At 38.9% G+C, this 25,608-nt stretch overlaps 1 protein-coding gene across 2 annotated transcripts; it reads left to right on the plus strand.

The window, feature by feature from the left end:
* The first annotated feature begins 130 nt into the window (after window positions 1–130).
* Window positions 131–24,225, plus strand: TMEM87A (transmembrane protein 87A). Of its 2 annotated transcripts, none has more exons than XM_041459702.1 (20): window positions 131–262; window positions 1,723–1,780; window positions 5,339–5,436; window positions 6,313–6,429; window positions 8,077–8,130; window positions 8,230–8,286; window positions 9,852–9,999; window positions 10,694–10,755; window positions 12,640–12,823; window positions 13,624–13,723; window positions 14,455–14,548; window positions 14,806–14,877; window positions 16,524–16,632; window positions 17,742–17,800; window positions 18,014–18,117; window positions 18,482–18,555; window positions 19,699–19,760; window positions 20,659–20,714; window positions 21,907–21,937; window positions 22,249–24,225. In XM_041459702.1, exons 1-20 carry the CDS (start codon window positions 131–133, stop codon window positions 22,288–22,290), a joined length of 1,713 nt encoding a protein of 570 aa, XP_041315636.1. In that variant the 3' UTR covers window positions 22,291–24,225. The 2 variants fall into 2 exon arrangements, with proteins under 2 accessions (XP_041315636.1, XP_041315637.1); XM_041459703.1 differs by lacking the exon at window positions 14,806–14,877 and adding an exon at window positions 15,422–15,490.
* Window positions 24,226–25,608: the final 1,383 nt, after the last annotated feature.

Consider the following 25,608-nt stretch of genomic DNA (forward strand, 5'->3'; position numbering starts at 1 on the left):
GGGGCGGTGACAGCCGGGGCCGAGCCGGGAGCGACTCCGCCCAGCGCCGCTCTCGCCGGCCCACGACGGCCGCGTCCCTCCGTGGGGAGCGGAAGAGGCGCGGCCAGCACGGCGTCCTCCGTACGGCGGGATGGCGGCGGCGCCGTGTTCCGGGGGGCCGCGGCGGCCCGGAGCCGTCCTGCTGCGGCTGCTGGCGGTGCTGCTGCTGGCGGGCACGGCGGGCGCCGGGCAGCGCTCCAAATGGCGGCTGCCGGTGCTCCTGGTGAGTGCGGGGAGCGGGGCCGGGCCCGCAGCCGCCGGGCCGGCCGGTGTGGCGACGGTCGGAGCGAACGTGTGCGGGCGGGAGGCCGTGGCTGCTCCGCGCGTCCTCCTCGGGCGGGAAGGCTGCGGTCGGGGGCGTCTCTGCCCAGGCCGCGCCTCTGTGGAGCCTGACCCGGAGCTGGTGCGGCGGCTCGGGGCCGTGGCTGCCTCCTGCCTTGCTGCCGGGCTTCAGCTCTCTCGGCGGGTCGGCGGTGGCGGCAGGGGAGAGGTTCTCGTGCGGGAAATAGTCCGATGGGCGGCGGAGGAAGAGCCGCCCCTGTGAGGCCCGAGGGAAGGAGGGAGGGTCTTGCCCGGCCGGTGCCCGGCCTCGGTGGGCCCTGTGCGGGGGAGGCTGCCTTGCACCCCCCGTGCGGCCGGGCTGGAGGCCCGCACCGCCGGGCAGCGCCGTGGCCTGGCCTCGGGAAAGCTGGGCAGCTGGACCGAGAGAGGTGTGGGCCTTAGGGCAGGTGAAGGGATTTCGGCACTTCTGATAAACCCTGCGTGCTTGAATTTGCGTGGAGGAAAGCTGTGCTGCCTCAAATTCGGTCGGACTTTATCAGACAGTGAGAGTAATATGCACCTTACGGGAGGCTTTTGAGCCTCAGGAACAAAACCGAAGGATCACAATGAACGCTTCTATTGGTTCTTAGAACAGAATTTTTTATTTTTTTTGTTGGATGGTCCAGACCATCTCATCCGCAAGAAAATTGTAATCATTTCAACAGATGTCAACGTGAAGTTGATTCCGCTTGCAGATCAAAAAACCCCAAGCCTTTAAACCATCTTTAAGAGTATGTTGGAGGGTGGTGAAGCATGACTGGAAAGTCCAGTAAGACTGGCTCCAGATTTGACATTTACTTTCATTACTGTATTGACTTAAAACTCAAAATGGAAGATTATGTTTACTTAAGCTCAGTGACATTAAGCCTGATGCCAAAAGATTTTTGCATTTTATACATTTTTCATCTGTTAGTAGCTCTATAGACTATTACTGTATACTTACATAAATTATTAGGTAACTTCAGTACTTCTCCTGTTAGGTGAGACAAACACATTCCTGGAATCCTACTACAGTCACATTTCTTCAGTGAACCAAGGGCATTTCACTTTCCCATATATTTAGACATAAACAACGTGGGGCTAGAAGCAAGGGGGAGGCTTCAGTAGGGGGTTGAATCAAGAGGGGATTTAGTTCATTAACTGTACTTCTAATTGGGGATTCTTGTAATTTATGCTAATTTGCTAAACTTAGAATAAGTGTTGAAACCCTACATCAAGTGTGCACTCCACCATAAGTGTACCTGGAGCACCATCAATAAACGGGAACTGCTTTTTATAATTTCTGACTTGTTTGGCTTGTGATTTTAGGGCTGATAAGGCATCAAACCCACTAATACCTCTTCCTTTTTTGTGCTTTTGCAGGGGAAAAAGTTTAGCTTTGGAAAGATTCTCTTCAGCAACACCACCATTTTCCTGAGATGTAAGTGGTTACAAAGGATTAACCTGCTCTCTCTGCTTTTTGATGCCCCGCCTATTTTTAACATTTGGAACTCACACCACTGTGAAGTGTTTAACTGCACTGGCTTCAGAGACAGCTAATCTAGCACTGCATGAAAGCCACAGCTCTGATACGGTTGAGTCTGTTAACAGCCTCGGAGCTTCCCAGTTGTGATCTGCTTAGGTTGTAGCAGAAATGAATGGCTCTATTCGTGCTGTCTGTGGAGAGGGCAAGATGGGCAATGGGGGCATTACCCACTATATGAAACTGATTCATATGTGGGTAATGCCCCCATTGCCCATCTTGCAAGTGGGTAATCATGTGTGGGGTGTGCTGCACTCTGCTGTGAGGTGTGCTTTTCCTATCTAAGATTTGTTAAATTCCCCTGTCTTGGAGATAAAGTGCCAGCTGGACAGGGCCTGTTTGTATACTGATGGGAATACAGAAGGCAATGTTTTTTCAAGGCTTGTTCCTTTTTAGCTGAGTTCTTCTGGGTGTTGGAAGGGAAAGTTGCACACTGCAGCAGAGCTCTCCTGAGAGGTGTTTTCTCCTGATCCCAGTGTGTGAGTGGGATCATTGAGTCTGTTCTGTTAAACAAACATCTTGGCAGCCTTCCCATTTCTTCTGTGTGTTGCTCTTCGCTGATCTGGCCAGGTGTATGGGTTATGTAGGTTTCTGGTCCAAGGAAAGTTTCTGTGAAATACCGTCTTACCTGTGAACATGAGGACAGCATTAAATGGCAGTAAGATGTTACAGAAGTGACTAGTTGATTTAGAAAGGTGTGAAATCTTTTTTGAACACTTTAAGTGGTTGTTTGCACCAGGTTTTACCATGAGGAAAAACTGTTTAGTCTCTGCACTTACCTTGTGGTTTTTCAGGTTTAATTTCCAATACATGCCCTTATTGAGACAGTGTTTCAAGGAGAGTTTGTTGAAGTGCCTCTCTTGATCCCACAAGAATCTGAAACCAGAGGGTAGAATTTGAGTAGTTATTAGAGAAGGTTCATCACTTCATTGTTAGGGCTTTCCCACTTGACAAGTGTAGCTGAGACATTGAGGTTCACATCTTGCAGTGAGACAATTGCAAGTGTACAAATGCAGGATCAAAATTAGAAATATGCTGCTTGGGAAGAGGAGGGGGGTTGAAAGTGCATTTTGGTGCTTTGGTACGTTTTAGGCTTCCTTGTCTGAAGTTTAATAGAAATAGTGTACTTGTAGTTACATGGCATCTAAGATACAGGTCTCTGAAGTGAAGCATGTGGTAAATCTACTTGTGCCAGAATAACTGAGAGAAGGAACTAAGGCATGGAAAAAAAAATTTATTTGTTGTAGGGTGCATCTGTCTGTAAGAATTCGACCTGCCTCCTGATGTGGAATTGAATTATACTGTACTGTCAACCTTTAAACAGGCATTAAGCCTTAAAATTCTTTAGTGAAGACTCCTGTTTTACATACCGTTGTGATTAAAAGATTTACGTGAATTTGGAAAATCGGTCACTGAAAGAGGAAGGAACAAAGGCTGGGAACTTACTAATTTTCTCAGCCTAGATGAAACTTAAACTGCATCTGATGCTGGGAAGCTTCAACTTTGTGATTTTTCTTTTCTCCCCATGCCTGTGTGGAAACTGGTCTCTTTTTGTTTCCTGTCTGTTGCCTCTTACATTTGCTGTGTGGTGTTTGTGGAGACAAAATGACCATTCTTGCCAAACATGATTGCTCATGGCTTGTTCATGGTTTTCCTGAGCACCTCTATCTCTTTATCTCCTTTTTCCCCCTCTTCTTGATTTTTATTTTCTTTTTTTAAAATCTGTATGGCACATTGGTGTCTCGTGCTTTCTGCTTCTGACTGGGAAGCTTGCTGCTGGCATGTAGTGTTGTCAATAATGAATTTATTTTTATCTGCTTTGTTGAAGTGCTGTTCTAGAAGGCATTTAGTTTCTTGTATAGGATAGTGATAGAAACCCTGCTCTCTGTAATGAGTACAAAGACGGCATTCAAGTTAATATTACTAGCTTTTGTTTGAAGGCTGATGAACTGAGATTTCAATCTTGCTGAATTCAGTAAATACCAGGGATACTTTTTATGACTTTTGAAGTACTTCCTTTTCAAAGTTTCTGTAATTTTGATGTTTGCAGATATTGCGGGTTGTTCTAGTGACCTATTTTACCTCTGTGGGTGCTTCCACTGAATATGTAGTTGCCTATTTATTTTTCACAGAGAAAAAGGTATTTAAAAGGTATTTTGAATCTTATTTTTCCTAGCACTTTTTTTGAGGTATTCCTCATTTGGTCAGTTTTACCAGAAGAGCCTGTGTCATCAAAGAATTTGCCATCTGCCCATGTCACTGCAGTCCTTGTGCTGACATTCAGTTTCTTTGTTGTGCCCTCTGCAACATCTAGGACAATGTGGAACATGTATGCCTTGTTTTCAGGTGTACCAGAAGGTGTCATAAGGAAACTCCTTTTTTTCAGTGATTTTGCTTAATTTTTTGGTGTTAGAAACTCAGTTATTGAGTTTTTAGCTGCATGCGTTTTAATGCTCATGAGGTGTAATGTGGGATTATTCAGTTAATACCTGGTGGCAGGGTTTCCTTCTAATTGCTTTTTCTACCTGCAGTGGTCAGTATGGAAACATTCCTTAGAAATGTACATGTAAGAAAGTTGTGGATGCATCCGCTGATCTGAATGTTGCCTGTAAATTGTAGAAACCTCTTAGCCACTGCAAGTGTTCTGTTAACTCTAAAGAGTTTTGCCATTAGCTGATGGGGAAACACAAATATAATAATCTAAATTGCTCTTCCCAGACTGAATAGTCACTCCTCATTTTATTTAAGGGTCGAGCTTGCCTTCTTTACGTCAAATTTTCTTCATCGGGCTTTAGTTTAAGAATGAGATTTGAAACACAAAAACCCACACAACCTTTCCTGACTAGGGAGAAAGTTTTGGGTTTCACTTTTCATGCATGTTGTTACAAAAGTAAATCAAAGAGGAAAGTTGTCTTGTTGCTGTTTTAGGTAGCATTGCAGCTTTGACAGCATGTCAAAGTGTATAGGGCTAGTGTATAGATACCTTGTTTGTATTTTGGGAGGCTGGAGGTTGACTGGCACAATCTTACCTTCATTTCCTTGGTGATGGCATTGATATATTTAAATTATATGTGGAAATGGCTTATTATCCTGTTCCTAGCTTTTTCTGCCTGTTACATGTGCCCCTATCTCTGAAAGGGAGGCCCTTTTTGTGTATTGGGGTCACTGATGTTCTCATTTGGTATTCGCAGTTGCTGAAACATCCTTGATTGTCTTCAGAACAAAAAGTTTCCAAATTATCTTCAGCTCTTTAAAAGACTTGTATAATGCTGTAATGGAATTCTGTTCACATACTTCTTTCCTTCACTAAACAGTAATTAATTACTTGAGGAAAACATTTTTAAAATGTTTAAAATTTAATTATGTTGCTTTTGCACAGAATGGCAGGAGAAACCTGGAAGGCATATGTGTCTTACATATCTTATGTTTGACTTTTTTTTTTGTTTGTTTTCTCAGTTGAAGGAGATGAAAAAGCTTGTGAACCTTCCCAGGGTTTCAATGTAACTTGGTACTTAAGATACTCTGACTGCTACAATGAAGTCTTCAACTTTGGGGTAAGAATTCTGGGGAAAAACATAGGTTATGATTTTTAGAGGTGAGCAGATCTTGGAAGGAGGGGATTAGAGAAGTCTCCCTTGCATCCATGTTGTGATTTGGGTCTGAAAGACACATTCTTCTGTTGGAAGATAACAAATTTCTGGAGTAGAATTGAAATGATCCACAGCTTGCTGCAACTGCTGGCTTTTTTGGGTTTTGGATCAGGTGGAAGTGTTTGTCAAAATTGTTTTCAACCCAGGAATTTAAGTGAATGCATTGACTCTAAAATGAGTGAGTTTATGCTATTTGAAAATATTTGCAAGAATGCTTAATGACAGTGAATAGAAAAATCGAATATTTACATGTTAAGTCTAAATTCTGTTCTTTATGGATGCACATTGCAAGCATTAGCAATTTGTGCAAAATGTATAATGTTTATATCAAATGTGGTAGAACATAGTTGTGCTTTCTGTGTTTAATATTTTTCCATGTTTACTTAAATTATTAATTATGACAATTGTAACTACTAGTGTAACAGAGCACTGAGTCTTCACTCTTTAAAATGATAATGCAGAGTTTGTTTGTGTAGACTGAAGTTTGTTTCCTGCTGCACCTCTTCTTTTCTATTCTTACTCAAAGCCTGTATACCATCATTTCTATAGTCTTGTGTGGTTTTGATGCCTTTATTCTACTAAATTTGATTCAAGAGTGTGTGCAGAGTGAAACTATGGAGCTTTTCAGGTCTTGCAGCTGTCTACTGAGATAAACTCTTACTCAAAGCCTGTATACCTGTATAGAGTGAAACTATGGAGCTTTTCAGGTCTTGCAGCTGTCTACTGAGATAAACCATTTGAAATACTTGATGCTAACCTAAGTTCTACTCTGTTTGGCAGGATGAACAAGCAGATAACTATTTTGGGACTACAGCTGAAGAGCATCCGGGTTGGTCAGGATACTATGCCACTGCTTCTCTCGTCTTTCCAAACTGCTCTGAGCTCTTCAGGCCTCAGGTATGGGTAGAAACCTCAGAGCTTGCTCTGCTGTCTTACACAATATGTAGAGAAGGTGGTGATTCTTCTTAGATCTATTGCTATCTGATGTAACTACCACTGTAGGTTGGGAGGTACTTTTTTTTAATCTGTTTGTGACAACCAAGTTGTGATGTTGATTTCTTAATTTTCCTTCACTTCTGGCTTGCTATTCAGTTTTTTTACTTACACTAGTGAGAAACCCCCAACCCAATCACTGTAAAAGTGATCTACAGTTCAATGCTTCTTTTAGTTTGTGGTTTTGTGTTCTGAATTTGTTTCATTTACAGGAGGCTGCTGCTAGTTGATATGAAGTGGCAGCAGAGTAAAAATCCCACTAAACTTGAATCAATAAAGGACTGGCTTTATTAGTCAAATAATGTTTATTTAGAATAATGAAAATGAGTGTTGAAAAATGAATTACTTAAGCACTCATGGAATAGGAGTGCTAGAATATGTTGGGAAAAAATCAGGTAAAAGCAAGAAGACAATGCAAAATTAGCATAGGGAAGTAATGTGCAGACATCAGCTCTACACCAGCTGTATATCAGCAGGCTGGTGATAATACCAGTATAATTTGCTGTCTTTATTTAATGGTATACTTAAGAATTGAAGGCAAATTATGGAGTGTTGCATGTCTTCAGCCATTCCTCACATAGACAAAAGATCATGGATTAAAAATACTGGAAAATGTCTCATAGCTATTGAACCTAGCGTTTTGGGTTGCTTTTTGGTATTTTTGGTTGTTTGGTTGTTTTAATTAAGAAAAAATACTAATGCCTAAATATGGCTTTTAGTAATCTGCTTGCATGCCTCTAACTCCTTTGATGTGTGAAGATGGCTTGAAAGGCTTTCAAAGAGGAAGAAAAAAATCTATGATGCATTCTTTTTGCGTTTAATAATATGAGAAGCGTCAGTTTTGCTTTTACTTGGTTTTGTAGAAGAGATCTTGTAGGTTTGCCTGTGTAATGTGGACTTGGGCATCCTAACTAAACATGCTTGTGAAAGTCTTTAAGGTTTTAAAAGCCTTTAAGTTTTCATCCAGTGCCTCTGGAAAGTCTGTGGAATTCTTAACAATATATTCTTGTCAGATACTAATTTCTGAAGTTTCACAGCAATTTCTTCTCTAAATGGTTCGGCTTTATCCTTGTGGTATAGCAGTTTCACTAGATTTCAAGTCACCATAGTTCAGAAGAGTTGGAAAAATTTTGATCTCTAATAGGTACTCACTTATCCAGGGACTTTTGCATACATTAAGGCAGAAATCTCAAAACCCTGTATCTGTTTGTGGTGAATTAGTCATGTGATGGGGATACACAACTGATTAATGTTTCACAAAGAAAATTAACTTCACTACTATCATGTCTGGTTTCTAAAAATAGATACCTGTTATTTGAAGGGAGGAAAAGTAACTCTCAAATTACAAAACATTAAGTGTTCAAGACTTCTTGTAAAAATGGACAATTGTTTGATTTAGAAAAATGAAAGCTCTCCAATACAGCTGTTTAAAGAATAATGAAGTTTATTGGAAGCTCTTCTGGTAATGTCGTGTTAATGTGTGAAGTGCCTATAAATGTTGAAGTGCCTATAAAGTGTCTATAAATTATTTACCTTTCTTATATCTTGCAGATTTTCTATAAAGAATTTGTTCATCCAGAGCCTCTCTCACCTGAGAAACAAGAGGTAATTTTCCTTTCCTTCTAATGAGGCAGTATAATCATGGAAAAGGTAGTTTTGGCAAATTTACTTACTCATTTTTCTGTGGTTTTTCTCCCCCCTAAGGGCTTAAAAGATAAGAAGGAGAGTGCAGGAAATCACACAATGGTGACAGATAAAACTGTATGTATACTGAATTTAAGCATGGCTTGTAATTCAGCAATCTTATTTTGTTTTGGTTTGCTTTTTAAAAATTTGTATTTCTTTGTATAAGAACTTGATGGTAGCATATTCTGTAGTTTTTTTGACGCCTGGAATTTTTTAGCTTGAAACTAGGTAGTGCTGGAAAAACAGAAAACAGAGTAACTGCTTCGTCTGTAAGCAAAATATAGAACTGATACCATTCCAACCAATGGTATAAATAAAAAAAATTGATTTTTTCCATTGTAATTTAAAATAGTAATTTAAATTATCTTCTCTCAATGGTGACTGATTCTTACAGGATACGTTTGGTTTTGTCTTCAGTCAGTTTTTTGAGATGTTGTGCTTGAAAAGTTGACTGATTACTTTTGATTTTAAGTCCCATAGTATTTTTATAATATATTATGTTACTAGGAACAATTTTTCGAAATAACTTCAAATTGAATGTCCTGGATGCCAAGAAAATGTATTTTACTCCTTGTGTACATAAGGGGCCATTTATTATAAAGCTAAAACATAAGTAGATGTGTGCAATTGCAAACAAAAGAATCCATGCAGCAAGAAAAGATAATTTAAAGGCAAAATTTGTGTATATAAATTTATCATTTTCTTTCAAGTTTACTCTTAAGTTTTATGTTTAATTAATATTAGCATAAACTAATTTTTTAGTATATATAACATTCTCTTTCCTTTGCATCTTGTAGTAAAGAGGTTTCTTAAAAGAAATGCATGCTCTTAGTACTGAATTTCTCTTTTCTTCTCCCTTTATAAAAAAAAATCTTTGTTGCAGTTGTGCAGTAGTCATGGAGGTGGCATACATATAGGTAGTCTAAGTTTTAACTTTAAATCTCTTAATAAATACTGCAGTTTCTGCGAGGTCTAGAGCTTCTTCAGTTGTGGAATTAACAGTTTTGTATGCTGGAACTCAAAGATACCTCTGATTTGATGTATGGTGCAAATATTGACCTGGACAAATTTCCTCTGTTAGTTCACTGGCAGGATTTGAGCTTTGCAGGTATGAGAGCTGTTGCAGGGACTGTAGTAGTAGTGTCCATAGGGAATGGTTACTATGGAAATATTTTACCGCTCAGCTACTTCTGTATTATGCTGTAGAATTCAGCCTTTGCCAGGGAGATGAGTTATGTAGCTCTGCAGTTTCCAAGCAATTAACTTCAGCAGGAATCTCTGTAGTGGTCCTAATGCTTCTGTAGTGAAAAAAGTGCAATGCTTTCTTGAATTCTTTGTAGCTTTTGCAGTACCTTTGAGTACTTTTGCAGTAAGCCAGTGTTAGATTTGCAAAAAAAAGTCCTGATCACCTCCCAGGTCCTTGAGCATTCTTCTGGAATCAAGCAACTAAATTTTAAGTGTTATGTCTAATAAATACCTTTAAAATTCCCATATCAGATATTTATTAACAAGTTTTAGGTCTTGGAAGAGATGAAATTTATATTTACATGAAGCTATCACCCATATATGGCTAGTCTGCTTCTGTCTTTTCCTTGTCTCCTTGACTGTGCACTGTTTATGTGGAGCTGTTTTATTTTCAGGCAATGAATGCTGTTATCAAAACTTGGCGAGATGGGCCATATATCTTTATTGTGCAAATTGCACTTACAACTGCAAAGGATTCTACTGCCAGACTGAAAAGAACTGAGAGAACAACACCTTCCTCATATCAGAACAAGCTCTTTACAAGTAAGATAGCTCTTTATACAGTAAACTGAAAATACAGCATTATTTTATGTATTCCCAGTCAAAGTATTCTAAGGTACTCTTAGCATATACTATATGGTTCAATTTCATAAGACTCTTTCACTTCACATAGGTAGAATATTACTACAGCTCATTTAAGAAAAGAGGTGATTGCTTCTGTCTTGAAGATCCTAAGATTGTTCTGTCAGTTTACTGATAGAAATCAAGAAGCTTCAATCCCAGGCATTTAAATTTTGAGGCTTGGTGTTTTGTTTCAGAAATTTGCAGACCAATACAGTGATCTATACTAACAAGTCAAAACTTAGGGTACAAAGATTATAGTTATCACCTTGATCTTATATTATATTTAACAGTGCATTGATAACCTTTTCAAACTTTACAATTTAAAAATCCTCTTAAAGAGTGAACTTACATGTCTGAGTTCTTCCTGTTAAACATTTATCTCCAGCAAAAATTACTTTTAAGTTCTGGCATGAGTTACTTGGTAATGGGGTGTGTAATTTTAAACTGCATGTTTTTGGCTGAGTATGTAATGAGTCTTAGCTTTCTTCATTAAAGTGCAAGTTAGATTTAAAGAAGATGTGGAATTTCTTTACACTTAAGTGAAAGTCAATTAAGCCCTGGCTTCCTCTTTTTGGTTCTTGTTCTATTTCGTAATTGGATTGTCTTTTGACAGTGACAGTAGAACTGAAGGGGCCGTATGAGTATCTTTCACTTGCAGACTACCCTCTGATGATTGTAAGTAAGCCAGCTTTTCCTTGATCTATAAAATTGTCAGTTGCTTTGAATGTCAATTAAATACTCTGCTGTCGTACTTCAGGAAACACAGAGCCAGTGTCTCAGGAGTTACTTACCCAAGGATATTTTTTGGTTTGATGGGCTATTTTTGTTTGGTTGGGGTGGGTTTTTTTTGTGTACTGAGTACGCAGTAGGGAAAACAGGCACAGATTTCAGTTCCTTGCATGCGCTGCCAATGTTGTCCTTCACTGGACTGTTTGAATTAATGGTTATTAATTTGTAGTTCCTGAAGTTATCAGTATTATTAGCTCTAAACTGACAAGTTTTACTTGTGCTGTTTTTCTCCTTAGCTCTTGTCTTAGAAAATCTGCTATTCTGTGCTTTTGTTTGCAGCTACCCTTTCATTTGTCACTGCTTTCTTTGTTCTTTTATAGCTTAATCTCGCTTCCTCCACCAGCTGTCTTACACCCCATGAGGAGGTCTTTAATACTACCTAGCAGTGAAAGCATAATTGAGCTACAAAGAGCTAATCCCCTTTTTATTCAAAGGAGTTAGTGACTTGGTTTCTTCTGTTGAGAAAGCTAAACAATAAAGGAACTTAAAATGTTATGTAGTGAAGACAGACTTTAGCTGGGGATCAATAACAAGTAAGATCTCTAGCTTGACTCTATTGGCAAGAGCAGCCTGTTGATGGTGGAGCCTGGCAGCATTTCTGAAACACAGAAGCAAAAAACCTCCAGCAGCTTTATTGAAATATAATTCATCAGTGAAAATATCCCATGTGGCACGACCAGAAAAGAATCTGTATCTCTAAATGTTTTCTCAACGGAGCATCTGCATGTGACCTATCTCACCTAGGTTCTTAGCATTTGAACTGCATGGATTGGTCAGGTGTGAAAATGTGTCAGGATCAGTAAGCTACTCTCCTAAGGAAGGTGTTTTCAGTTTTTGAAAGTTTTGATGGATTGTGCAGCTAAGAAATTCAGTCTTTTCTTGTTTTTTTTTTTTTTTAAAAATCTTCCTTCTGAAAGAGGACACTGCTTGATTATTAAGCACTGTCCTATACTTTGCCTAACTACTTCCTGCTATTCACTTAATGTCTTACTTTCTCCTTATTCCTCTTCTTAAACTTCATGTCCTTTTGAAAATTTTGCCTTGCTTTGGTATGATTAGAAAATTCAGCATTGAGTAACATTGTCAAGCTTATTGTTTGCTGTATGAGACGTACCCTGAAAAGTTCTTCTGAAGTAAGTAACACTGAACCAAACAAAAATCACAAAACGTTAATATGTAAATGAATATCTGGATTTCTTTGTCAGCTGCAGGTTTTTGCTGGCCTAAAACTTGGTCAAAAGCTGAGTTTGCTGGAAATTAACTTTTGAGAAAAGTTGTCGAATTATTTGAACAGAGGGCGTACAAGCATTAGTTGCTTATCTCTGTTCTGTGGAATGGTGCCTAAAGGTGGTCTGTGAGTTTATTTGCAGAGTACTGTAAATGTATTATGAAGTTATTAATAGAACAATACATGAGAACGAATAGAGTTTCTAGTACTTGATGATTTGCTTGAATTCTTACCTTTTTGGAATCTAGTAGCATGTATCTTCCTTAGGAAAAAATGCCTGTGAATAAATTGGCAGATCATTCTTCAAAGGAGAAATTGCACAGAAATTCAGTTACTCTCATTCCCTTTGTTAGTAGTGAGAAATTAGACTGTCTCTCACTGTTAAAGAGTCCAGAGAAGACAAATGAAACAATGCTTGTCTATTTAAAAAACTTCCAAAATTGCTATAGAAAATAGAGTTGTCTTACAGTTGTGGAATATAAACAAGGAAATTATTTTTCTGGGTCTAAAGTTCCTATGTCTTTGTTCTTTTTGTGCAATAGTTTTTCATGGTGATGTGTATTGTGTACGTATTCTTCGGGGTTCTGTGGCTTGCGTGGTCAGCCTGTTACTGGCGGGATCTGCTGAGGATCCAGTTCTGGATTGGGGCTGTTATTTTCCTGGGAATGCTCGAGAAAGCTGTTTTCTACGCTGAGTTCCAGAACATCCGCTACACGGGCGAATCCGGTAGGTGGCAGCTGCCTTGTGCAGGATAATTGAGGGGCATAGCACTAATGGCTGATGCTAAATTGCAGTGGCAGATACATGTTAACTGTATGATTACTTGAGGATTGTTTCAAAACAAAGGACAGGGAACTAGAGTTTCTGTATTTTTATATGTTGTAAACATCGTGTTCTGTGTTCTTCTAAAACTAAAATGCTGTTGCTTTCTCTGACTCCTGAGAGTAGTGTCTTAGATATATAGAATGCTATGTACCTAAGACACTGGTATATGTGCTGGTTTTAAGTTTAAAATAGGGCTTGCTCAGCGTAGCTTGTAATTAATTTCTCACAATTTGTAACAGCCTTGGAAAGATACTCTGAAACTCCTTGTTCAAGATGACAGCACTGTAGATAACTCTTAGTATTCAACCCATAGCCCCATAATCCATCTTAAGAGATTCCCTTTACGTAAAACTCTCTTTTATTGTTGTTTTGAGTTTTCAGGCTGGATGCATACAAATGAAACTCTGCAAGTAAAATGTCATTATGACTTTGCTAATTTGCCATACCCATGGTGCAGAAAGTTTTGTTGGTTGACTTGTTTGGAAGAGTATCCATGTTGGATGTAAAATTTTTCTGTAGCTTTTCTTCAATGCCAAGTGACCTGTCTTTTCTGAAAGCTACTCCAGATGTAGTTAATAAAAAGATTAGGCACTTCAATAACTTACTTTTATGTCTGCTCTCACACTATAATTGCATGCAGTAGTTAATAAAACAGAAATTACATTTTAATGACCTAACTTCCTCCTCTTTGCTTTTTGTAGTTCAAGGAGCAGTAATACTAGCAGAACTTCTTTCTGCTGTCAAACGCTCGTTGGCTCGAACTCTGGTCATCATAGTCAGCCTGGGATATGGGATAGTCAAGTGAGTAATTCTGTTACAGGTTTTTTGTGTTCTATTTAAAGAGTTTTCATTATTGGTTTTTAAGAATTTAGGGCAGTATTCATCTCCCTGTACTTTGGTTGTTTAAAGGTAAGTGTTTTAGTTAGGTGCTCTGAAGAGCTCACCTTCTTCTCTAGTAAACAGAGACAGTTCCGTACTGTGATTACTCTTCTTTCCGTCTACTTCTGTGTGCTACTGTAGGGTGGGTTTCTGAATCATTGTTGAGATGCTCCCCTAACTGGAATGGGAAATGGATGGGCCTGCCTTCTGTGTGAGGGGAAGCTTGTATAAATGGGGTAGGTCAAGAATCATTAATAGGGGAGGGGATCTGCTTTGGTAAGATCGTGACTTATTTGTCTGTCCACAGCTGTATTCAATGGTATAAACACATGCTAGGTGGCAGGGGGAATTTTTGGCAAGTGTGGGTTTGGTGGGGGAGCTGGTGAAGAAGTGAAGACTTAGTGAAACGGTCATAGAAAGCTAAACAGATTAACTAAGAAACAGGGCTGTTGCCTGTGTCTCCCTTAGTCACATCATACCTAAGACAAAATGAATAGTAAGTTTCAAGCACAGTAATAATATTTCTGGATCTAGATATGGCTTGTTACAGGGACCTTTTAGTCATATGCTTCATACCTTATGTTTAGATTCAAGTTGACATGACTTGACTTTTTAGTTTCCACTTAATCTGAATTTCACTTTATTTCCTACAGACCTCGCCTTGGAGTGACTCTTCACAAAGTAGTTATGGCTGGAGCCCTTTATCTGTTATTTTCTGGCATGGAAGGTGTTCTTAGAGTCACGGGGGTCAGTAATAACTGCTTGAATTTTCCCATGTGCCACAGACATATGTATGTACTGGTGTGAACAGCTACCTTCCCACCTCCTCCCCAACAACAACCAAACCAAATTCCCACTGCTCCAGTTTTTGAGGCTGTGCCTGGGGAAGTGTGTATGAGTGGTGATGCTACTGGATTCGTTAAGTGCATCTTGGGATGTAGATTTCTGTTATTCTGTTTTTGGCGTAAAGTATTTAACCTGTTGTATATTTGATACTTTTCCAGTTTTTCTATGACACTGTGGCTCTGATAGCAAACTTGGCCCTGTCCATGATTGATGCCTGTATTATTTTGTGGATATCCTTTTAAAAGCTGCAGAATGTATGACCTTGTTCATAGCTTATTATTTCTGTCCTGTACTTGAAAGGAGTACAAGATGTTTTGCTTGTTTTTGTTAGGACTTTGATAAGTTTAGGATGTACACACAAAGGCAAGTTTTGCCTTTTTAGTCAAACTCATGGTTGCCAGTGGAGCTTTCAGTTCATCCATGGATAGTGTAAAAGATTTAATTACTACATCTGTAACAAGCTGGTTGCTAGTTTTCTGTAATGGAAATGGCTAGAGCAATTAGTTACAGCAATTGCCTCAGCAACAGTGTTAGATTGACTTAATCTGCAAAACTGCTTCTTGCCTTGCTGGTGGAGAACTGACAATGTGGTATTGTCAGTTCCTCTCTGTACATTGAACTAAACTCTTGGTTCAAGCCCTCTCTTTCTGTAGCAAAACTTGGAAGTGTTGTGGTGGCATATTGGTGGTTTCTCATAAAACAGCCTGACCCTTCTTACTTCTCTACTTTGTTTTCTTTTCAGTTTGTTCTTATTGGCTCTCTCTTTGTCTCCAGGCCCAGAATGATCTTGCCTCCTTGGCTTTTATTCCCCTGGCTTTCCTAGATACTGCCCTGTGCTGGTGGATATCCTTCACTGTTTTACTTGATGGGTTGTGTTTTCTTTTGAATTTGGGTTTTTTTTAGTCTTTTCTTGGCTGAGCTTTTTTAAAAAATAAGATCCAAGTGTGTAGTTTTTTGTACTTCTGGTAGAGGTTATAGAAGTTCTGTAATTGAGTATTCAGGTAAGCCTCTGCTGCCACTGCTTACCCAGTTTTTGCTGAACTGGATGTGCCTGTGTAAAGCTACTCCAAAATACAGTCTGTCTGTTATCAGTCTCTCATTGTTGAGTGTGAAAGTATTTCGTTCTAGTGTAGCATGTCATGGCACCAGAGCAGTAGCCTTTGAAGAAATTAATCAGTTTATGTTTTGGGGAGAATGTTGCTTAGCAACATCAAACCTAAAAGTCTCTGTAAAATTTGAACTAGTCTTGAAGTAAGTGACAAAATGAGGCAGCATTTATTTTTTGGTGTCTTGACATATTCATTTTAAGCAACCATAATCTTGCGTGACTTTAGCAACTGATATCAAATGCTGAACTTGTGTATGGCAAAATCCCTCTAAAGTGTTCTTAGCTAAAGTCAATCACAAAAACTGTTTAAAGTGTGAATAGCTGACTGCCCAGCTGTGGCAACCCCAGTTCTCCCCTGTCATGATGTCTCTCCTAACCACTTGTTTTGTTACTGTGGAAATAAAAAAAAATGTGAAGGCACCCATATGTATTTAATAGATTTTAACTAATTTCTAGTTTAGATTTTCCTTTTCATTTATCAAAAGCACAGCCAACTCTTTCCTGAGGGAAAAGGCCGTAGGCCAAAATAGAGGTTTGGATACCATCTTTGTGTGACAAGAGTTATAGATATAGATGACTAAATAACATGAAAAGGGACAGATTTTGCTCTCTGGTACCTTTGTCATAGGATGAATCTTCTACTGAGAATGGTCTAATTTTTTGGAGGGTTAAGTGTGTGGTTGAGAGAGTTGTTGATCATAAGGTCTGTGTCCTCCTAAGTTTGTGACTAGCTTTTCCCTTCAGAGACTTTTCCTTGACTTTCCATACATATTCATCAGCTTAACTCAAACAATGAAGCTGCTAAAACTTCGAAGGAATGTTGTGAAACTCTCTTTGTATCGGCACTTCACCAACACACTCATCTTGGCAGTAGCAGGTAAGCAGAAAATTTTTTCCAGTTAAATAAAACCACTTTTCATTTCCATATAGGGCCTGATTTGCAAATTTTAAGTTTAGTGACCTTTCTGAAAGTACAGTCAAAATTCTTGGTATTTCTAACACTTGACCCATTTCTAAAAGTGGGTCTTTGCCAAGTGTTGTTGCCAATATTATCAATATTTCAGAGATAGTGGATTATTAGTCCTGATGTTAACAAGATCAGTAGTTCAATTCAGGTCCTCTAACAGAGGACTTTTGTCCCACTTCAAGCTGCCAGGGGCAAAAGTTTATTACTGTCTTATGCTGTTAACTTCATAGAGATACTTTTTGCCAAAATCACGGTATCACTGTATGCTATGGGGTTTTTAAGATGTCTGAAGATCTGAGTGATTCTTAGTTTTGTAACATAATGCCCTCTATGTTCTGAAAGAATACAAATTGGGTTTCTTTTTCCATTTATATGCGATGGACTGAATTTCAAGAATAAATTTGTCAGTACTTCCAGGTTCTCTGCTATCAATACAATGAGCAGAAACCTTTAAAGATGGTGCTTTTTTATTTAAACAAAAAATCAAATAAGTACATTCCTTTTCAAAATTGGCTCTGAAGTTCCTTTCAGCACCTGGTCATCTTAAAATACTTTAGTGGAGGGAAGTCTCTTCTAAAACTGTGCTAAGAACATCGTTTGAGTGTTGGAACTGTTGTGGGTCAGGATCTGAATGCTTAAGGCATTCAAGCAGATCAGATTGTTCAGTTACTTCAGGGTCATCTTTACTTGTCAAGTAATAATGAAACCATGGTTTGAAGGCTAGATAAAAGTGATACATGAATAATGAATAGTAATCAGGAGTTGGCTAAATACTCCATATTTGATTTATGCCTTGTGTCTGTAAAGAATCATGAGTAAAATATACTGGTCTATGCCTAAATTCTGTCTGAGGTCAGTGCAATAGATCCATCCCTTGTTTTCCAAAACAATTAAATTGAATTTCAAGACTTCAGTATTCAGGTCTTTGATCTTTCTATGGGAAACACAGTCCTGTTAGTTGAGTATTTGAATTGACATCTTTTTTAGTAATAAGAAGCTTGTTTGTTTGAATATTGCAGCATCTATTGTATTCATCATCTGGACAACCATGAAGTTCAGGCTGGTGGACTGTCAGTCGGTGAGTTTATATCAAATGCTTTTTACAATTGCTGCCTCTTGATAAGTTTATATTTGGTAGTGAGATTGCCACAAAGCACCACAGGCTAAAATTGTCACTGTTGTGGGTAATGAGCCTCTTTGACAAATGCCTATAGTTCAGCCTTGGAAAGAGATGAGGACATGAAATTTCTTGTTTCACAGCATCTTTTATTTGTGCTGGTTTTCTTGACAGGACTGGCAAGAGCTATGGGTGGATGATGCCATCTGGCGTTTATTGTTTTCAATGATCCTTTTTGTCATCATGATTCTGTGGAGACCATCTGCTAACAACCAAAGGTTCAGCTTTTCTTACCTCTTTCTAAAAATGCTGGGTTGTAGGTACACTTGTTTATTCAAAGAGTACTGGTGGGTGATTTTCAGTTGCTGTACACTGATCAGTAAGGATACTAAGCAGTGTTTGTAGGGAAAGGTAAACCAAGAGAAGTTACATACATAAAATCCAGTCTGTTCCTGGTGCTCAGCTTATTTAAAAAGAAGTAACTTAAATGTTGTTTTTAAGACTGATATTAAACATAATCAATGAGATTCACAGAATAATCAAGCCATGTATGTGTTGGGGTAATGGATCTCTTGGGAGACAAGAGATAGAATACGAAGATAGCTTTTATTGTTTCACTTCTTCCACTATTCTTTCACATAGGTTTGCTTTCTCACCGCTGTCAGAAGAGGAGGATGATGATGAGCAGAAAGAGCCAATGTTAAAGGAAAGCTTTGGTAAGAGAAAAAATTTCCACTCAATTTCAGTGTTGAAGGCAGTTCTTTGAAGAAACATGTCTTGCTCTCTGGCGAAAACTACCATTGATACACAGAGTTCTAGAGGAAGCACCGGCTTTATGTTTAGTGTTTACATTGTCTGTAATTCTGGGGTTTTCTGTTGATACTGAAAACACTGCTACTCCTGTGGTTGCTTTGCCATGTCCAGTGGACTTTGTTTGATTAAATATGTCATGTCTTAGGTTTTAATCCAGTCATGATGACGAGGATCCCTTGGATGTTGTTGCTAGGCAGTGGTTTAGTGTGCAGTTCTCTTTTAAAATCCCATTTAAGAATTTTCATTTATTATCTGTTCTCTCAACTCTGAAATCTTCTTCATTTTCTGCATTAGGGCTTAGCATGGGAATGTCCAGTGTCAACGTAGGAGTGAATATGTTTATTCATGAAATAGTCTATTGTAAGCTGTATCTATAGGCTGTGTAGAAGGTAGGGCTACATGCCTACTGCTGTCTGTCCACAAATCAGATATGCTGGGATATATCAGTGCTCTTTGGCTTGTTTAGGAGCTGAGGAGAAGTGTGTAATCCATTTGGTGTATTTGGAAAACCAGCACTATCTGGCTTCCTGCCAGGCCACATTGCTTCTCAGGTTTTAAGGCAACCAAGTGGCTGGTGAGCAGTCAGTAGTAAACTTCAGGAGTTGCCTGTGTCTCAGAATGTTTGAGGCTGGAAGGGACCTGGAGGTCATTCTGTCCAAGCCCCCTGCTCAGGCAGAGTCACCCAGTGCACATTGCCCTGGACTGTGTCCAGATGGCTTTTGAGTATCCTCTAGGATGGAGATTCCACAGCCTCTCGGGGAACTATGTCTGGGTTCTATGCTGCTGATGTCTGGCTTAAATAAAAGGAATTGAAATTTATATTTCCTAGGTAAAATTGTAAAATTTGGGAAAAACTGCATACTCCACCTGTCAGGAAAGAATACTGCAAGCCTTTCAGAGGGGAAGCAGTCTAAATCATTATCTTGTCTAACTCTGTCTCTTCTGCTCAGATGAAATATCCTGAACGAACACTCAACACTTTCATGTACAGTCTATGAACAATTATAATTCAGTTACCTCAATATTTTTTCTTTTTCTGGCTTCAGAGGGAATGAAAATGAGAAGTACAAAGCAAGAACCAAATGGGAATGTAAAAGCAAACAAAGTTGTGAGTATGACCTCTGTACTTCAAAGAATATAAGATTCATCTCTTCTTTGTTTACTTTTTGGTTTGCCTCGGAGTGTGAGTGAGCCGAAGTATCATAAGGTAACACAGTACTACTGAAAAGAAAGGAAATACAGGTTTCTCATGAGATTTCCTGTAAATACAAGGGGAACTTAAGAATTCAGTCTGTTCTTCAGAAACGTTTCCACAATTCAGTGTAGATAGAACTGTATAATACAATATTCTGATAGTGATTAATATATTATTTTAACAAATTTGTCAGTCTGAGAGGGAGGCTGAGCCATATTTTAAGTAAATTGCCTTCTGGTTTTGAGATTTGTGATTCATTATGTCATTGGGCTGATGTGCATATTTTTATGTACCTACCTAAATACTTTGGGGGAACATGCATTTTTTCTGTGTGGCTTATAACCAAGATGTTTTCACATTTATCTAGGAGGCCTATGTCTTGGAATCTTTACATAGAATTCATGCATAAATTTAAAAGTGGAAAGTACCTGTAGGAATTCATTATAATAGCAATCATATTTTTGTCATTAGCATTGTTTTTCTCAATGATTGGTTGCAGCTGTATACTACTTACCTGAGGATAGATAAGATGAAAATCAAACTTTCCTATTTTGCAAGGGGGTGGTGGTGAAGACTGTTACAAAGCTCACAGCAAGTGGGTGGGTTTTTCTTGATTTTTTTTTTCCTTGAAATGTGTTTAATCCAGAAATCAAACTGAATTAGTTTTTTTTTGTGTGTGTTTGTATTTAATTTTTTTAACTGACATTATAAATACTTTTTTTTTTAAGTAGGTTCAGAAGAAAAAGGCTTGCATATCACAGCATTGTGGAAAAACTGACTTTTGTTTTCTGTTTAATTTCTGTACTTGTAGCAAGAGGATGACCTGAAGTGGGTAGAGGAGAACGTTCCTTCATCAGTGACAGATGTGTGAGTATTTCTGTAGTCTCAATAAAGGCAAGTTCCTTTCCCACAGGAGTACATTAGAATGCCTTATCTCTTGTATGCTGCACTTCCATGGGCAGAGGTTGGGTTCAGCCTGGCACTGGCCTCTGATCCCTTGTATGGAGTCTGCTGGGGTTGCACACAGGCTGACTTAAGGAACTGTCTCTTGGAATGTGAAACCATAGACTGGTCTGCATTTTACTAAAGTTAAAACAATATACATAAATCCAGAAAACAAAGAACCAGCAAATCCCTTTCTAGTGCTGAGAAGACATTTGAATATCTTGCTGAATGTAAACCATGGAATAATGTAATCCAGTTTTCAGCTTTATCTGGAACATGTGATGTCATTTTTGTGCTTGTGGTAATATAGTCAGCTATGTACACTGTATCTCTTCTGCTTTTATTAACTTCTACATGCTAGAGGTGCCTGTGTTTACATTTTTCATAACAAAACTGAACTTCATAGATCAGTGTATTCACAAATTTGAACAAGTGATTTTGGCCGAAGATCTGGATTGAAGTATGAAACTTAGCTTGAACCTAAGTAAAGAAAAGAAATTAGGTGAAGTTTTAAAAGGAAGAAAAGTGCATTTTCTCAATTGAATTAGGTTTTCCCAATTCTAGTACTTATTATTTGAAGACTGATAGGATTCCTTCAGAAAAAAAGGACTAGACTGGTATAAACTAGGAGAGGGCACTTTGAGGCAATCTGCTGCATGTTTTTGTGTTTCTGAGAGTGTGATCAGTGTTGCGAGGAGCCAAAATCCCAATAAATGGGAGATCTGTTGTAGCCGGAAAGGCTGAAGTACCAGTGGAACTTGTTTGACTTCTGGGACATGTTTTTATAACATGGTCCCATATTGTAAATGTCTTCTGTGCAGTTCAGCAGTGTTCCTGTATGAGTGAGGCAGCTTATTTTATGGCAACTTGAAAATTGTTCACTTGGTAATGAGAAGCATAATAAGAAAGAATAAAAACCGTGAAGGTCATTGAGGATACTCCTTGGGCTCTTCTTTTTTTGTGTGTCTTTCTTTAATTTCTTCTAAATTGAAAGGTCTGGTCTGTCTTCATTGTTTCTTTTCTACGCCCTGAAAACATAAGGTTGAAAATGGTTGTTAGTATGCTCTTAGTATGTGCTCTAATTATTTTAACTTCTTTTTTCCTCCCACTGCAGGGCTCTTCCAGCTCTTCTGGATTCAGATGAGGTCAGTAAAGAAATCCTCTGTTCAAATTAGTCTTCTGACATGCCAGGGGAGTCATGAGTCAGTTGATAAGGTCTTGGCTTATCAGATCTGGACGCTGCTCATGACAGCACAACAGTAAAATACTACAAGAGGGAAAGGATAGTGGGAACAACCACAATACCACTTCTTAAAGTACAAATGTGTTCTAAAATCAGTGGTGTATCTGCTATATAAGTTGGACTCCTGATTAAAATGTATATGAGTGTTGTTTGCTGTGAATGTGCATGTTCTGAATAATGTAAATCTACAAGATTGGGTATTTTATTTTCTAGGAAAGAATGATTACCCACTTTGAAAGGTCCAAAATGGAATGAAGGAGTAGCTTTTTGCTCTTGGAAGTGGAGACACCTCTTTTAAAGTTGCTTGGTGGAGCAAGTGCACCCTGTTGATTTGTCTCTTGATCTCAGCCTTGAAAGTTTGATGCTTTAATGTCATGGAGGGTGTCTTGCTGTGGAAGAAGTTCACAAGGACATTATAAACCTTTTGGAAATTTGAATTTAAAGTTGCTGCAAGTTTGGATTTTTAAGCAATTGACATGTGTACTATTCCAGCACCTTCTGTAACTTTTCAAATATTTAATCTGTGAAACTAAAATTCCTAATGTCTGCTTGAGGAGTTTATATTTTGATGTTACAATTGACACTTAGAGGTGAACTGCCTGTACCTTTTTGGGGGGAGGGTGGGGACAGATAGAAAAAAGCACTGAAGAAACAACAGACCCATTTTCTGGTAGATAACAGCTGCTGTTGTGTGTCATGTGTTCAACATGCATGAAAGAGTTTTAGAGAGAAGCTCCTGTTGATGAAGAAAATGAAGATGGCAGAAAGGAAATATTTGGAAAAGTTACAGTGATATGAGTTTTTAACAAAATCAAGTGCAATTTTATTCATAACACTGTGTATGAAAGATTTTCTATTTTAAATGCCATTGACCTGTAGGTAACAGCTGCCTAGAGCTAACACTCACTGTTGTGGCACATCTCATTGCCGGCAATGTGGTGGATGCCTGGAAAAAGGATTTGCCCCTACCTTTCATGTGTTGCATGATTTCATTTAAAAAAATACCCCAACAAATAAAACAACAAAAGCAAATATCACCAGAACCACTCCTGCAGTGCTCCACAAGTGCTTGACTACATGTTAAGCAGATATTAACTGGATGTTTCAGCAGAACTCTTCTCCCTTTACGTGTAACATCTCCCACCAAGAAGTTGGCACTCCTCTATGAGAAGATGGCATTGCTTTCTAGGGAGTGAGCACTGCCTGCCTTACTTGAAAGAGGATTTATGGGGAGTCCACAGCGCTGGGATAGTTCTGTTCCCAGTGTCTGTTTAGAATTGCTTCCTATGTAAGTGATTTGATGCTGGGCTTTCCTGTCCCAACTGGTCCCTGTGGCCAAGAGGTACTCTGAGATCACTGTGTTTCAGTCAGAGTTGCAGGTTTCTGTTCTATATAATTGCATTTTGTTTCTCCTTTTAAAATGAAGAAGAGCTTTTGGACAATGTTCTGGTTTTTGCTTGGCTGCAACAGCTGAAGTTGCAATAAGTTCCTCATGGAAACCTGTCGTGGACTGTATGACAAAAGCTCTAATTTGGGTTCATAACCTTTAAAACTGATCATTAGGAGGCAAGCAGCAGCTGAATATGGAGGAAGCAGATGTGGCTGCTGCTGGAACGGCGTAGAGCATCAGCTTTTCTGGTTCTTCTCCTAGCTATGTCAGCAGAAGTGAACATGTGCCTGTACTTCATTCATTCCACTGTAAGGTCTGGTAGCTTAGCTATAGCTCCTCTTTATCAGCAATTCAAGCTGAACATGGCACTTTACAGTACAGTAGCTGAGGCACAAGGACATAGCATCTTCTGCTAGCTGTGTTGTGGGAAGGGCAGATGGGCAGAGATAAAATGTGTGGCTGTAGCACATCACTTCTTTTGCAAGAGTTGCTGGAGCTCTTCTGCCATCCTCTTCAGGTTGCAGATAGAATCTTTAATTAGAAAACACTTCTAGTTTGCTATGCTTAATTGATATAGATGAAAAAAAATATTACCTCCGTGTCCTTTTGGGGAGAGGAAATTTTTGTGAAATAAAGCTACACAAAGCTTGCTATTTAATTTTTTTTGTTTGGTTTTCATTTTTAAAGAAATCCTATTGGTTTGGGTTGTTTGGGTTTTTTGAAACAAATAGGTAAAAATGTTCTCTACTGGAAGCACAAAAGTTTGTATGTACTATTTAATAAAGGCTAGGCAAAGAGTAGAAAGGCTCACATTGTGTCCTTCCAGTTTCTTTACTCCCTTTTCTCTCTTATGAAGTGTTACCACATTGGCAAAGCTGCCTGATTTTAGCTCTAGTCCGTGGTATATATAATGCAGTTATTCCCAACAGTTCTTTTTAAGATTGAAAGTTAAGTCTGTCATTTGAAAAGCTAATGGAGATAGAGCAAATAATGAATTTCTGGAAAAAAGTAAAAGAACCAACCAGTTTCCCTAATTGTATCAATAGTTCAATTATTAATTTAAAAGCTAAAATAAACATAGTAGCAGCATGGTGCTTTCAGTCTCTGACTACAGGTGTCTTAGGCAATCCTTGCAGCCTTCTACTCTTCCATTCTTTTACTCAGTTCCAGAAGTATTTAAAGTTGTCCTGAGTTCCACAGGGAGCTTGTTGACCCCTTAGCAATTTTTGGTTTTTCACTTGTTTAGCAGAGTTTCTGTATTGTTGGAAAGTAGCATCTGCTTCCTTGCCTAGAGCAGGCATGTGCTGGGACTTGACTGCAGTCTTTGGGAGCAGCGGTGTGAGAGCCCAGCTCCCACAGCATGGTGTGGGCTGTGGCACTGTCATTGCAGGAGAGATGGCAGCGGATGAGGTGTGGGTGAGGAGCAAAGGGTGTGTTTGCAGGCTGCAGCAACGTGGCCTCTCCCTCAGTAGCATGTTTGGTCAGGTGTGTTGGTTGTCCTTGGGGATCTTTGCCTCTTCTGGAACCTAATCTTGCTCCTAAAGATGTGTTGGCTCCCTGACTTGGAAAAACTCTGGAAAACTTCAGCAAGCTAGCTTGCTAGAATGCTTGAAACCAGAAATCCTGCAGGTTGTTACCTTTAATTATGTAGTCAGGGAAGACAATTCAAATTTATACTCCTTTCAAAAACAAATCTTGCAAACTGTTCTGAACACTTAGTGAGTTGGAGGGAGAAAAGATCTTAGGTCTGAGGTCTGCAAGAGTTCTTCAAGAAGCTGTTTGTAACAAAAAAATTTAAATGTCTGACAGGAGTATTTTAGTGTTCTTGTTCCTGATTAATTCTGTATGGATTTGTTTGTTTATTTGTGAGAAGTAGCTGTTGGAATTGTAGCATATATCTGTGGCATATACCATACAGAAAACTGGAAACACAGTGAAGAAGATGATGTTGACAGCTTTTCATTAGGGTGACAAGATGTCCCTGTTAGGAATTCCAAAGGAGGGACTGAGTAAGAGATCACATGCCCTGGTAAAGAAATGCAAGAGGCTTGATAGGCACAGACTGAGTCAGGATCATAAGACCTAGGGAAGGTTATGCTTATCTTACTCTGCAGATGTAGGGGTGTGTGAGTTTGTGGGCTTTATTTATCCTCATGTTCACTTTATATGGCATTTTTTGTTGT

Source organism: Pyrgilauda ruficollis, unplaced genomic scaffold (assembly GCF_017590135.1).
Source record: "Pyrgilauda ruficollis isolate IOZ18807 unplaced genomic scaffold, ASM1759013v1 scaffold14, whole genome shotgun sequence".
In the NCBI taxonomy this organism is placed as follows: Eukaryota; Metazoa; Chordata; class Aves; order Passeriformes; family Passeridae; genus Pyrgilauda; species Pyrgilauda ruficollis.